This window comes from Pezoporus flaviventris, unplaced genomic scaffold, assembly GCF_033815535.1.
Source record: "Pezoporus flaviventris isolate CSIRO_AGI_PZ_B2104156 unplaced genomic scaffold, CSIRO_AGI_Pfla_v1 ptg000051l, whole genome shotgun sequence".
Taxonomy (NCBI): Eukaryota; Metazoa; Chordata; class Aves; order Psittaciformes; family Psittacidae; genus Pezoporus; species Pezoporus flaviventris.
This window is the reverse complement of record NW_026892599.1, coordinates 237,304-250,973: the sequence shown is the minus strand read 5'-3', so window position 1 is coordinate 250,973 and position 13,670 is coordinate 237,304. Positions and strand designations below refer to the sequence as shown.

The 13,670-nt window shown below is 57.1% G+C and overlaps 1 protein-coding gene across 1 annotated transcript; it reads right to left on the bottom strand.

Moving 5' to 3' along the window:
• Positions 1 to 1,325: 1,325 nt before the first annotated feature.
• On the bottom strand, positions 1,326 to 7,407 carry LOC133277169 (serine/threonine-protein kinase pim-1-like). The gene is made up of 3 exons (XM_061468797.1): positions 7,327 to 7,407; positions 6,530 to 6,912; positions 1,326 to 1,359 (listed from the first exon to the last, which is right to left on the bottom strand). Exons 2-3 carry the CDS (start codon positions 6,889 to 6,891, stop codon positions 1,326 to 1,328), a joined length of 396 nt encoding a protein of 131 aa, XP_061324781.1. The 5' UTR covers positions 6,892 to 6,912; positions 7,327 to 7,407.
• Between the last annotated feature and the right edge of the window lie 6,263 nt (positions 7,408 to 13,670).

Here is a 13,670-nt window from a genome sequence, read left to right as displayed (position 1 = left end):
GGATGGAGCGGGATGGGAGCGGGATGGAGCTGGGATGGCAGCGGGATGGAGCCAGGATGGGAACAGGATGGGAACGAGATGGAGTGGGATGGGAACGGGATGGGAGCGGGATGGGAACGGGATGGGAACGGGATGGAGCGGGATGGGAATGGGATGGGAGCGGGATGGAGTCGGGATGGGAATGGGATGGCAATGGGATGGCAATGGGATGGGAGCGGGGTTGGAGCGGCATGGGAGCGGGGTAGGAGCGGGATTGGAACGGGATGGGAACGGGATGGGAACGGGATGGAGCGGAGGGATGGGAACGGGATGGGAGCGGGATGGAAGCGGGATGGGAGCTGGATGGGAGTGGGATGGGAACGCGATGGAGCCGGGCTGGGAGTGGGATGGGAACAGGATGGAGCCGGGATGGGACCGGGATGGGACTGGGATGGAGCCGGGATGGGAGCGGGATGGGAACGGGATGGAGCTGGGATGGGAGCGGGATGGGAACGGGATGGGAGCGGGATGGGAGCTGGATGGGAACGGGATGGGAACAGGATGGGAGCGGGATGGAGCGGGATGGGAGCGGGATGGGAACGGGATGGGAACGGGATGGGAGCGGGATGGGAACGGGATGGAGTGGGATGGGAACGGGATGGGAGCGGGATGGAGTCGGGGTGGGAATGGGATGGCAATGGGATGGCAATGGGATGGGAGCGGGGTTGGAGCGGGATGGGAGCGGGGTAGGAGCGGGATTGGAACGGGATGGGAACGGATGGGAACGGGATGGAGCGGTGGGATGGGAACGGGATGGGAGCGGGATGGAAGCGGGATGGGAGCTGGATGGGAGTGGGATGGGAACGGGATGGAGCCGGGCTGGGAGTGGGATGGGAACAGGATTGGAGCCAGGATGGGACCGAGATGGGACCAGGATGGAGCCGGGATGGGAGCGGGATGGGAACGGGATGGAGCTGGGAATGGAGCGGGATGGGAACGGGATGGGAGCGGGATAGGAATGGGATGGGAACAGGATGGGAGCAGGATGGAGTGGGATGGGAGCGGGATGGGAATGGGATGGGAACGGGATGGGAACGGGATGGAGCGGGGCAGTGAGGGGCAGTTGTGGGTGTTGGGGATCACTTGGGGAGCACATGGGGCAGTTGTGGGTCTGGGGCTGACTGGGGTGTCAGCTGGGAAACAGTTGTAGGTCAGGGAGATCTCTTGTGGGGACGTTGTGGGTCTGGGGAGTCACTTGGGGGTCAATTGGGAGGCAGGTTTGGGTCTGGGGAGCCACTTGGGGGTCACTTGGGAGGCAGGTTTAGGTCTGGGGAATCACTGGGGTGTCATTTGGGAGGCAGTTGTGGGTCCGGGAGGCCACTAGGGGAGCAATTTTAGGGCTGAGGGGATCATTTGGGGGCAGTTATGGCTCTGGGGGTCACTGGGTGAACACTTGGGGGGAGAGGTAGGTCTGCGAGCTCTCTTGGGGGGCAGGTGTGTGTCTGGGGTGTCACTTGGGGGCAGTTGTGTGTCTGGGGGGTCACTTAAGGGCAGTTGTGGGTCTGGGGGGTCACTTGGGGGGCAGTTGTGGGTCTGAGTGGTCACTCTGGGGGCAGTTTTGGGGCTGTTGTAGGTCTGGGAGATGACTGGAGGGCAGCTCTGGGTCTTTGGGGTCACTTGGAGGGCACTTGTGGGTCTGGGATTTCATTTGGGGGACACTTGGGGAACTGTTTTTGGTCTGGGGGTCACTAGGGGGTCACTTGGGAGCAGTTTTGGGTCTAGGATGTTACTTGAGGGTCACCTGGGGGGCAGTTGTGGGTATGGGGAGTACCCACAGAGCATGAGGTTTGGCTTAGAGAAGCCTCACTGCTCGTCAATGAGGTTGCAGTAGCGGCAGTGTCTGTCTCAGGCCTTGGAGTAGCCCCATTGCTGTGGCTGGCACTGCAGCAGCTGCTGTGCTTGTTGCAGTGGCTGGAATAGCTGCAGTGTTTATGTCTATTGTTGCCATGCAGTAGCCACTGTCCCAGTCACTGGGGTTGCAGTAGCCACAGGGCTTGTGGCTGGCAATGAGAAGCTGCAGTGCTTGTGGCTTGCACTGGAGAAGCCTCACTGCTTGTTGATGTGGTTGGAATATCTGCAGTGCCCATCACTGGAGTTGTAGTAGCTGCAGCACCTGTCCTTGGCATTGGAGTAACCCATGGGCCTGTCGCCATGGTTGCAGTAGGCACAGTTCTTAGGGCTTGGGTTGGAGAAGCCTCACTGATCGTCGATGAGGTTGCAGTAGCGGCAGTGTCTGTCTCAGGCATTGGAGTAGCCCCGTTGCTGTGGCTGGCACTGGAGCAGCTGCTGTTCTTGTTGCAGTGGTTGGAATAGCTGCAGTGTTTATGCCTATTGTTGCCATGTAGTAGCCACAGTCCAGGTCACAGGGATTGCAGTAGCTGCAGGTCTTGTGCCTGGCAGTGAGAAGCCACAGTGCCTGTGGCTCGCACTGGAGAAGCCTCACTGCTTGTTGATGTGGTTGCAATACCTGCAGTGCCTGTCTTTAGAGTTGTAGCAGCCGCAGCACCTGTCCTTGGCATTGGAGTAACCCATGTGCCTGCTGCCATGGTTGCAGTAGGCACAGTTGTTAGGGCTTGGGATGGAGAAGCCTCACTGCTTGTCGATGGCGTTGGAGGAGCAGCAGTGTTTGTCACTGGCATTGGAGAAGGCACAGTGCTTCTGGGTAGGGTTGATCTAGGCACTGCGTATGTTGCAGGCCTTAGAGTAGCCCCATTGCATCTTCCTAGAGTTGGAATAGCTGCAGAGCTGAAAACTGGTGGTGGAGCAACTGCAGTGCTTGTGCCTGGGGTTGGATTAGTCACAGTGCTTGTTGATGGGGCTGGAGTAGCCACAGTGCCTGTCCTTTGCATTCGAGTGGCTGATGTGTCTGTCACGGTACTTTGAGTACCCGCAGAGCATGAGGCTTGGTTTGGAGAAGCCTCACTGCTCGTCAATGAGGTTGCAGTAGCGGCAGTGTCTGTCTCAGGCATTGGAGTAGCCTTATTGTTCTGCCTGGCACTGCAGTAGCTGCTGTGCTTGTTGCAGTGGCTGGAATAGCTGCAGTGTTTATGCCTATCGTTGCCATGTAGTAGCCGCTGTCCCAGTCATTGGGGTTGCAGTAGCCGCAGGGCTTGTGGCTGGCAATGAGAAGCCACAGTGCTTGTGGCTCGCACTGGAGAAGCCTCACTGCTTGTTGATGTGGTTGCAATACCTGCAGTGCCTGTCTTTGGAGTTGTAGCAGGCACAGCACCTGTCCTTGGCATTGGAGTAACCCATGGGCCTGCTGCCATGGTTGCAGTAGGCACAGTTCTTAGGGCTTGGGTTGGAGAAGCCTCACTGCTTGTCGATGGCATTGGAGGAGCAGCAGTGTTTGTCAGTGGCGTTGGAGAAGCCACAGTGCTTCTGGGTGGGGTTGATCTAGGCACTGCCTATGTTGTAGGCCTTAGAGTAGCCCCATTGCTCCTTCCTAGAGTTGGAATAGCTGCAGACCTGAAAACTGCTGGTGGAGCAACTGAACTACTTGTGCCTGGGGTTGGATTGTCCAAAGTGCTTGTTGATGGGGCTGGAGTAGCCACAGTGCCTGTCCTTTGCATTCGAGTGGCTGATGTGTCTGTCACGGCACTTTGAGTACCCGCGGTGCATGTGGCTTGGTTTGGAGAAGCCTCACTGCTCGTCAATGAGGTTGCAGTAGCGGCAGTGTCTGTCTCAGGCATTGGAGTAGCCCCGTTGCTGTGGCTGGATTAACTGCAGCAGCTGCTGTGCTTGTTGCAGTGGCTGGAATAGCTGCAGTGTTTATGCCTACTGTTGCTATGTAGTAGCATCTGTCCCAGTCACGGGGGTTGCAGTAGCCGCAGGGCTTGTGGATGGCAGTGAGAAGCCGCAGTGCTTGTGGCTCGCACTGGAGAAGCCTCACTGCTTGTTGATGGGTCACTGGTGTTGGAGAGGCTGCAGTGGTCGTGCCTGGCACTGGAGTAGCTGTAGTGCTTCTGGTAGGACTTGCAGTAGCCACAGTGTTTGTGCCTGGGGTTGATCTAGCCACTGCAAACGTTGCAGGCCTTAAGAGTAGCGACAGTGCTCCCTCCTAGAGTTGGAATAGCTGCGTACCTGGAAACTGGTGGTGGAGCAGCTGCAGTGCTTGTGCCTGGGGTTGGATTGTCCAAAGTGCTTCTTGATGGGGCTGGAGTAGCCACAGTGCCTGTCCTTTGCATTCGAGTGGCTGATGTGTCTGTCACGGTACTTTGAGTACCCGCAGTGCATGAGGCTTGGTTTGGAGAAGCCTCACTGCTCGTCAATGAGGTTGCAGTAGCGGAAGTGTCTGTCTCAGGCATTTGAGTAGCCCCGTTGCTGTGGCTGGCACTGCAGCAGCTGCTGTGCTTGTTGCAGTGGCTGGAATAGCTGCAGTGTTTATGCCTATTGTTGCCATGTAGTAGCCACTGTCCCAGTCACCGGGGTTGCAGTAGCCGTAGGGCTTGTGGTTGGCAGTGAGAAGCCGCAGTGCTTGTGGCTCGCACTGGAGAAGCCTCGCTGCTTGTTGATGTGGTTGGAATACCTGCAGTGCCCATCACTGGAGTTGCAGCAGCCACAGCATCTGTCTTTGGCATTGGAGTAGCCCATGTGCCTGCTGCCATGGTTGCAGTAGGCACAGTTCTTAGGGCCTGGGTTGGAGAAGCCTCACTGCTTGTTGATGGGGCTGCAGGAGCAGCAGTGTGTGTCACTGGCGTTGGAGAGGCTGCAGTGGTTGTGGCTTGCACTGGAGTAGCTGCAGTGTTTGTGGCTGGGGTTGACGTAGCCACTGTACACATAGCAGGCCTTAGAGTAGCGCCATTGCTCCTTCCCAGAGATAGAGTAGCTGCAGAGCTTAAAACTGGTGGTGGAGTAACTGCAGTCCTTGTGCCTGGGGCTGGATTAACTGCAGGGCATGTTGAATTGGGTTGCACCAGCCACAGTGCCTGTCCTCGGTGTTTGAGTGGCCGATGTGTCTGTCGCTGTATTTGTAGTACCTGCAGTGCTTGTGGCTTGGGTTTGAGAAGCCTCACTGCTTGTCACTGAGTTTGGAGTAGCCACACTGCTTTTTTTGCCCTGGTTGGAATAGCAGCACTGCATGTTGCTGGAGTTGTAGCTGCAGTGACAGTCCTTGCCATTGGAGTAGCCACGGTGCCTGTTGCCATTGTTGGTGTCACCGCAGTGGTTGTGGCTGGTGTTGGAGTAGCTGCAGTGCTCGTGGCTTGTGTTGGAGTAGCCGCATTGTCTGTTGCTTTGATGTCAGATCTTGTCTCTCCTCACTGCAGAGCATGAGAGACTGAATCAGCCTTGCTCAGGGTAAGTGCTAATCAGAAACCACTATACAATCGGTGTGTTACCAGCGTTATCCTCAGACTAAAGCCCAACCTCACCACTGCCCCAGCTACAAGGAGGAGATATAACTCTTATGAGGTGTCCCTCTGACACCTATTGCTCTCCAAAGAACCCAGAAACCAATCCCCACAAGCCCCCCAATAACTGCAAAAGTCCCCCCAAAACACCCAACCTCAACAAACTCCCCAAACTCCCAAACCCCCAAAACCCCCCGCTCTCCGCAATACCCACAAAGTCCCCCCAAAAAACAACCCCCAAAACCTCAAAGTCTCCAAAAAATCCCCACAGGCCCCCAAAATCCATCCCAACCTCCCAAGAGCCCAAATCCCCACCAAAATACCCAACCTGCCAAACCCCCAAACCCCACACTCCCCCCAAGAGGCACCCCAGCTTACTTGCCCAGCTGCTGGCTCAGGCTGTGAGGGTGGAGGGCGGCTGTCTCCTGGGGCAGTGGATGTTTGCAGCCAAGGGTGGTTGAACACATCGTCCAGGGATGGCCTGTCGCGAGCTCTCATGGACAAGCACCACCTGATGAGGTGCTGGCATTCTGGGGAGAATCCCGGAAATGCCGCTCAGTTGCGGGAGGCTCCTGCCTACCTTGTGCCACCGTCCGCAGCGCCCGGGCCTGGGTGCGCTCAGAGCTGCACCCAGACCTCCTGCTCCATGACTCGGTTTGGAGGAGAGCAGGACGGCAGGACATGGGCCACCTCCTCCAGCTGACCAAGGGCGATCAGCTGCCACCCCCTAAACCCCGACCTTCCCCTGCTGCTGCGAAGCCAGGTACCTACCGACAGAGATCCGGCGCTGGAAGAAGAGCTGCCCGCTGACGATGTCCTCGCAGCACCGGAAGGGGAGGACCCCGCACACCATCTCATACAGCAGCACGCCCAGGGACCAGATCGCCGCCGGACGGCCGTGGTAGCAGTGCCAGCGGAACCACTCCGGCGGGTAGTACAAAGGTGTTCCTACAACAGGATACGGGCGCACCTCATTAGGCAGATGCCGCCTGCTCCTGGATTCTCGCCCGCGGATCCCCAGGGATGCAGGGGCCGCACCGGTGGCCCCACGGACGTGGGGACGCACACTCGGTGTGACCCGCCACCTCGTCATCAGCACGTGACTCTTGTTCACAAACTGCCCGGTACGGGAAGCACCCTGGGCTGTGGGCTCACCGCTAAATGTGGTGTAGACCGTGTCCCTGAGGAGGGTGCTGCAACCAAAGTCAATAAGCTTGACCTCTCTGGTGGCCAAGTTGATGATGATGTTCTTGGGCTTGATATCCCTGTGCAGGACACCGCAGCTGTGGCAGTGCCGCACAGCCACCAGCACCTGGAGGAAAATGCCCCGCGCCAGATCCTCGGGCAGGAACCTCCGTTTTTTGATGAAGTCGGAGAGGTCCTGCGATGGCTCCGGACGCTCCAGAACCAGCACAAAGGAGTGGGGCAGCTCAAACCAACTGAGGAGCTGGATGATGGCACTGCAGCCGGAGCGCACCTTCCTCAACATGGCTATCTCCATGGGAATGCGAGTGCCGCTGGGCTGCAGGGGGACCGCGGCACCGTCAGCAGGGCCGATGCTGGCCCGGGGCTCCTGGGCCTCCCTGCCTGGGATGCTCTGATGCCCTCCTGCCCGGCCCCACTGCTCCCAGGTGCCCCCCGCAATCCCCAGGGATGCTCTGGTGCACCCCTACCCGGCCCGTGTCCCCTGCTGACTCCACACCCACTCCCCTCACGCCGTCCCACTTTCCCCCCCGCCGGCCCCACCGGCTCACCCCCACCCGCTCTGCCCCGCACTGTCCCGGTGGCCCCGCGCACTCACCCGCTCGCCCCACGAGGAGATGCGCTCCCGAGCCACTCGTTTGATCGCCACCTGCGAGCCAAGGGCAGCGCTGGGCTGAGCTGAGCTGAGCCGAGCCCCGCCGCCTCCCCGGCCCGCCGCCGGCCCCGCCCTTACCGGGCTGTTGTCACACAGGCGGAGCCCCGAGTACACGGACGCGAAGCCGCCTCTCCCCAGCAGCGGTCCCACGCGGTAAAGCCGCTCGAAGCTCTCCTTGTCGTGCCCCGTGCGACAGACGCGGCCGCTGTCGCTGCGCGCGGGGTCCCCGCCGGCCCCCACCGGGCGCTCCGGGCCGAGCGGAGCCGCATCATTCCCGGCCTTTCCCGGCCGAGGCTCCGCGGCGCGCCGCTCCCCGCCGGTCCCGGAGCGCAGATAGGCCGACGGGTCAATGCGGGTCAGGAGGAGCACGGGCACCTTGCCCGACCGCGCTGCCGGTGACGGCACCCCCGCAGCAGCACCGCGCTCCGGGGTCTCGGGGGTCGCGGCTGCCGGGAGGCTGCGGGGCGGGGAGGGAGCGGGCGCTCCGCCGCCGGTCCGCGCTCCGCCGCCGGTCCGCGCTCTGCCGGGCACCTGTGGGTGGTGGCGGCCCCCGGCCGGCCCCAGGCGGGGCCGGGCCTGGGGGCGGGCCGGGGAGCGCCAGGGGGCGGCGCTGCCTCGCCAGACCCAGACCCAGGGGCGGCTCGCCCAGCGCAGCCACTGCCAGAAGCGGGAGAGGGGAGCGGTGCCGCGAGCCCCTGCGGGGGGACGCTGGGGGGACGGGGGAGGCACCATCGCGGGGAGCGGCGGAGGGCGGGCTCCGGACCGCCGAGGGCTGCCGCCGCCGCCGCCTCACCTGGTGCTGCTGCCGCTGCTCCTGCAGAAGCCGCTGCCGCTCAGAAGCCGCTGCCGAAGTCGCTGCTGCTCAAAAGCCGCTCAGAAGCCGCTCAAAAGCCGCTGCTGCCGCCGCCGCCGCAGCCTCGCTGTCAACGGCTCTGTCCACGCGCGCCCCGGGCGCCCGCTGCCACCGGGCGGAGCGGCCGGCGGGGGGGGTCTCGCGGCCGCGGGAGCCCGGGGAACGGCGGAGCGGGCCCTGCCCAGCCCCGCGGCCGGGCTCGTGCGCCCCCCGCCCGGCAGCAGCATCCCCGCGGCCGAGCCTTTGGAAACTGAACCTGAGCCTCGGGACCCTGCGAACGAGGCTTTAGAACTGAAACCGGAGGCTTTGGGAAGTCACAAGGAGGCTGCAATTTACTGCTTATTTTATCCCCTCTTTCCTTTCCACAGAGGTGGATTGAGAGGAGATTGTGATAAACACATAAATGTATTGGCTTTCTCAAATCATAGGCGTGCTCACGTGCAGGATATAACTGTACGAGTTTACAGTAACAGAAATAAAACACGCTAAAGATACAAGACCAGACAGCAAGTTAAAAAGGTTCAGATCTCTTGATCTAAATGGAGTCACATAGCAAAAGAATTTGTAAAGGTAAGAGAAGGTGGGGGGTGAAGCTTGGTATAAGGAAAGCTAGTGCCTGGAAAACATAGGGTTAAAGTACTGTTTAGCTTAATTTAGGCTGTAGAAAGAGAACAATGTTTATGTTGTAAGTCGGTGGGATGTAGTGGCCCCACTTAAACATGAGTTAATTGTTTCAGGCTGGTCTTCTAAAGGAGCTTTAAAGAGCGATGTTTGTGTTGTAAGTCTGTGGTGAGGTAACAGGCTTTAGTGGCCCCACTAAACATGAATGAGTTATTTCACACCATCCTTATCAGTTAGTTTCAGACAGAGCCTCCCAAGGCTCTGCTAGCTTGGGATACTCCTTGTCTGCCCATCCTGCAACAAATTTTGCAGGAAGGTCACACTGTTTTAAATCCTTGCTAGTTATCAGAATAATTACAGATATAGCTGGCTGTGTGGTTGCTGGGGGGCCCAACTGTGCCAGAGGTGAAAAGTACACCGTGAGGAAGACTGCTTACTTCATCTTGAAGAGCCCTGCTCACAAGAGGAAGACTGTTTACTTCATCCTCAAGCCCCCTGCTCACAATCACCACAGAGCAGTGCGCAGGCGCCAAGAGGAGGAGACTTGTGATAATAAATTCTGGAAGCTAGTTATAATATCCCCCGCCTATATGCGGGAATTATGAATATGCATGTAACTAATGTAATACTGAAAGTATATAAACCTGTACCAAATGCTAATCCCTTGCGCCTCTGGCTGCGGTCACGCTGTTGCTTTTGCTTTCTTGCCTTTGTCCCTCACTAAACCCTCGTTACCTCGTTTAGAGGAGTGAGTTCGTATTTCACAAGCTCAGGAAGCTCTTCCCTGTGAGGGTGCTGAGGCGCTGGCACAGGGTGCCCAGAGGAGCCGTGGCTGCCCCATCCCTGGCAGCGTTGGAGGCCGGGTTGGACACAGGGGCTCGGAGCAAGCTGCTCCTTCCATGTGGAAGGTGTCCCTGCCCGTGGCAGGGCTTGGAGCTGGAGGAGCTTTAAGGTCCCTTCACCCCAGCCCATCCGGTGCCTCTGGGATCCCATGGGGGGCGGCTCCTCCATGAGGAAAGGCCCCGCCCCTCACGGGGGTCCCGCTGCCCCCCGCCCACTGCCCCGTGCGCATGTGCCGGAGGCCGGACTACAGGTCCCAGCGTGCACCGCGCGGGGGAGCCGTGCGCTGATTGGCTGCGTCGGAGGCGGGCCCAGGGCGTGAGGCGGAGCTGCAGCCGGCAATGGCGGCGGCAGAGCGGGAGGAGGTGAGGGTGAGCGGGCGCGGCGCGGGTCTGGGGGGCGCTGCAGAGCCCGGGGAGCGGGGCTGGGGGTCTGCGGCCCCCCGAGGCTCTGGGCAGTGGGGCCGGGCGCTGCGGGGGAATGCGGGGGGCGGGTGCGAGCGCTGGGCAGTGGGGCTGCGAGATGGCTGGGAGTGTGGGGTGCTGCGAAGCCGGGGCATGGGGGGCTGGGAGCTGTGGGGGTCCCGCACCTTTCCGGCCCTGGGGATGGAGCGGGGCTGTTGTGGGGGGCCCTGGGGGCTGTTTCCCCCCGGGGGGGGAGGTGCTGCTGGGGCAGCCGATCCCCGGCCCCCGGGGGGGGGGGCGGGCCCGAGGTGTCGTTGACTCTGAGCCGGGTTTTGGCTCCTGGAGCGGGATGGGGAGCAGGAAGGGAAGGATGAAAAACCCGAGGGTGGAGATAAGCACAGTTTAATAACCAAAGCACAATGTACTAGTGCTGGTGATAGTGATAATGATGATAAGGGAAATAACAAGAAGAGAGGAAAAAAAAAAGAGGAAAAGGAAAAAAAACCCCAAGCTAATAAACACAAGTGATGCCCAATACAATTGCTCAGCACCCGCTGAGTGATACCCAGCCCAACCCGAGCAGTGATCCTTCCCTTCCAGATAACTCCCCCCAGTTTATGTACAACTAAAACGTCAGTGTGTTGTCAGCATTGCTCTCGGAATAAAGCCAAAGCGTTGCTCTCAGTGTGGTTTTCAGCAGCCCATTGTACCATTTCCATTTCAAGTCTCAGTGTGTTGAGAAGGGCCAGAACCTTTATTTGCCCTGCTGCTGATTTCCCCTGGTCATCGAGCTGAAGGCTTTAGATGTGGGAGCAGTTGATCTAGGGCTTGTTCATGTCATTTTATGCCATCTAAAAACTAAACGGAGTTTCTCTCATTAAAGCTCTACAAATGCCCTTTCAATCCTAGCGCTTTTAATGTATGAGATAGCTGTGGATGGCCCGGTACTCAGGCTACGTGTACAGCACCCTGCAGTACAAAATATGTATGACCTTCCTGGTCCCTGCGTGCGGCTGAAAATGAGTGTGGTGTCACAGGAGGTTATTTGAGGATGAACTGGAAATGTTCCAGGCCTTGTTTCTGGGGAAGTCTCTCCTTCCCAGGTTGTCCTGGTGCTCTGTGGACAGGCTCCTGGCCAAGTGTTGTCTGTGCAGGTGTTCCGGAGGCTCCGTGCTTCGTCACGCAGTCGCGTCCTGCACTGAGGTGACTCTTAGTTACTGCCGTAGCTCAAGCACAGGCCCTCGCCAACGGCTGCAGTCGCTGTGAGTGCTGGTTTTTGTAAAAACGTTTTTTTTTTGCAGGGGATTGTCTCTTCTGTGAAACGTTTGCATGGGATTTCTGTAGTTAAAAAAATACACAACTGCTTTGTTTTCCCCCTCTGCTTGCCTGTGGTGAGTAGGAAGGAGAAGGAGAATGTCTGGCAGAGACGGCTAAAGAAGAGAAAGGGGAAGAAACGAGCCCAGAGAAGCAGTGCGGAAGATGCCAGTGAAGAGCAGGGAGAAGAGAAGCAGCAGCCTCCAGCAGGGCAGGCGAGAAAGTGCTCCTCCCAGAGCAGCGTCCCAGAAAAAGGAAGGCGGCGAGAAGTTGGAGTCTCAGGTGGGCCTCCTGCTGAGGGAATGGGTCGTGGGTTTTGGTGTCTGACAAGTTGAAGGGTGAGAAGCAGTCTCTAGGTTCAGGCAGGCCTCGGTCAGACACAGCAGTGAAGCAGCTATTTATTTACCGTTTGTGCACAAACAGGTGTCCTGGCAAGCAGGCACACACAGCAAAGGCAGAACTTTGATTTGTATTTCCTTTCCCATCCTCAAGTTCCCTCCTTTGTTACCCCATTGGTTGGGGACTCCAAGGTTTACAGCCTCTCCGACGTGTATAATCTACGTGCTAACTGTCCCGCCTCTGGTTACACCTCCCCTTACTCAGTTTCGTACACCCCTTCCTCTTACTTCTTTCTTTCTCTCCCTTTAGGGTTTGATTTCATAACTCTCTGGCAGGCACATGGTACCCCAACTTACTGCTTAACTACAGCAGCAGTTTGCACTGGCTTAGCTTCATAGGGTGTACAAAGATAGCGTTCCTTTGTGGCACAGAGAGTGCCTGTTGCCCACAGATGCCGTTGTCTTTAAGCACAGAGTGTGCCTGTTTAAGTCACGGTATTTCAAACCCTATGTTTCGTTCCCTGAGTAACTTAGCCCCCGCCCCAATATTGCAAAGTCTTAGTATTACAAAACCTTAATATTGCAAAGCCTTATCCCGAATATGCAAACCCAACAGTGTTTCTCTCTCATGCGTGATTTTTCCCTGTAGGGAGCCTGCCATTTTCTTTTCACAGAATCATAGAATGGTTTGGGTTGGAAATGACCTTAAGATCATCCACTTCCAATTCCCCTGCCGCAGGCTGGGACACCACACGCTAGACCGTGTCGTCCAAGACTCCGTCCAGCCTGGCCTTAAACACTGCCAGGGATGGAGCATCCACAGCCTCTCTGGGCAACCTGTTCCAGGGCCTCCCTACCCTCACAGTAAATGCAGTTGTTTTCATCATTCAGAGAATCTTTTTGGTAAAGGATCAGCGCAGCTTACAGATGGCATCACTGATGGCACAGCTTCTAAGTACCCAAGTTTGGATCATTAATTCTTTTCTCCACCTTGGAGCAAGAGTAGTCCTAAAGCATTGCTGCCTGGTTCTTAGTTGTTCTCAACATGCACCAAGTAACAGAAAAGACCCGAAGGAGAAGCTCTTGGGGGTTTTATTTCTGGTGTTTAGGCAGTGCCAGTAGAGAGGAGACTGAGAGGTCTGGGAGCAGGCAGCTGTAAGCACACCTTCCTGGGATACCTGCCGAGCGGCTTGCTTTGCTTATCTCTGTTTCCCAGTGGTTTTAAATCCTGAATTGTGAGAGTTAAATGAATTCATTGATCTCAACAGAGCACTTCTGCATGGAAATAGCAGCTCAGGAGGGAAAGATGCCTCTTAGTCATGGTGCTTAAGAACTAGACGTACATTTGTTTGATTTTAAAATTCATACCCTTCAAAATGCACTCGCAAATGCATTGTGTCCCTTTCCAAATGCTGCAGTAAGCATTACTGAAGGCAGTTCCATAGAACAGGGCAGTTTGGCAGGTAGCCTTTTTTCTTGCTTTCTGATTGCACTGACTTTCCTTACCCTTCTCTACCCCCAGTGTGTCTTCTTTTCTTGCAGCTTATGTCTCAAAGTGCCCAGGCAGGTTTGTGACCTACATTGATATTCAGGCTTCCTACAGATACAAACCCGATCAGTGGAATTACTTGAAGCAGTTCTGCAGACCTGGTTGTAAGAGTCCTCACAAGGTCTGTGTGTATCAGGAGGAGATGGAATCCATTTTGTTTCTTCAAGCAATGTGTAATAAGCATGGTTTTACTGAGCTACAGCAAAGCTTTGAATTATTCTGATTTCACCGTATAAGGAGTTGTCCCATACAAACGCTTTGGCAGTGATTTGGTCAGGGATGAAGGTCTTGTATGCACATCACATCCCTAACTCTTTCAGTGATTACTGTTTCCTTAAAGAGTATCTGCAGCTACCCATGTGGTTGCAGTACTGTGAGAAGTATCCTTTAGTACTTAAGTACTCTGCAGCAGTCGAGCAGAGTGTCTCAAACCAGTTCTTAAGGCTCCTGTTACGTAGAGCTCCTCAGTAATTTAGCTAGGCAGAGAAGTCTGTCTTTCATGG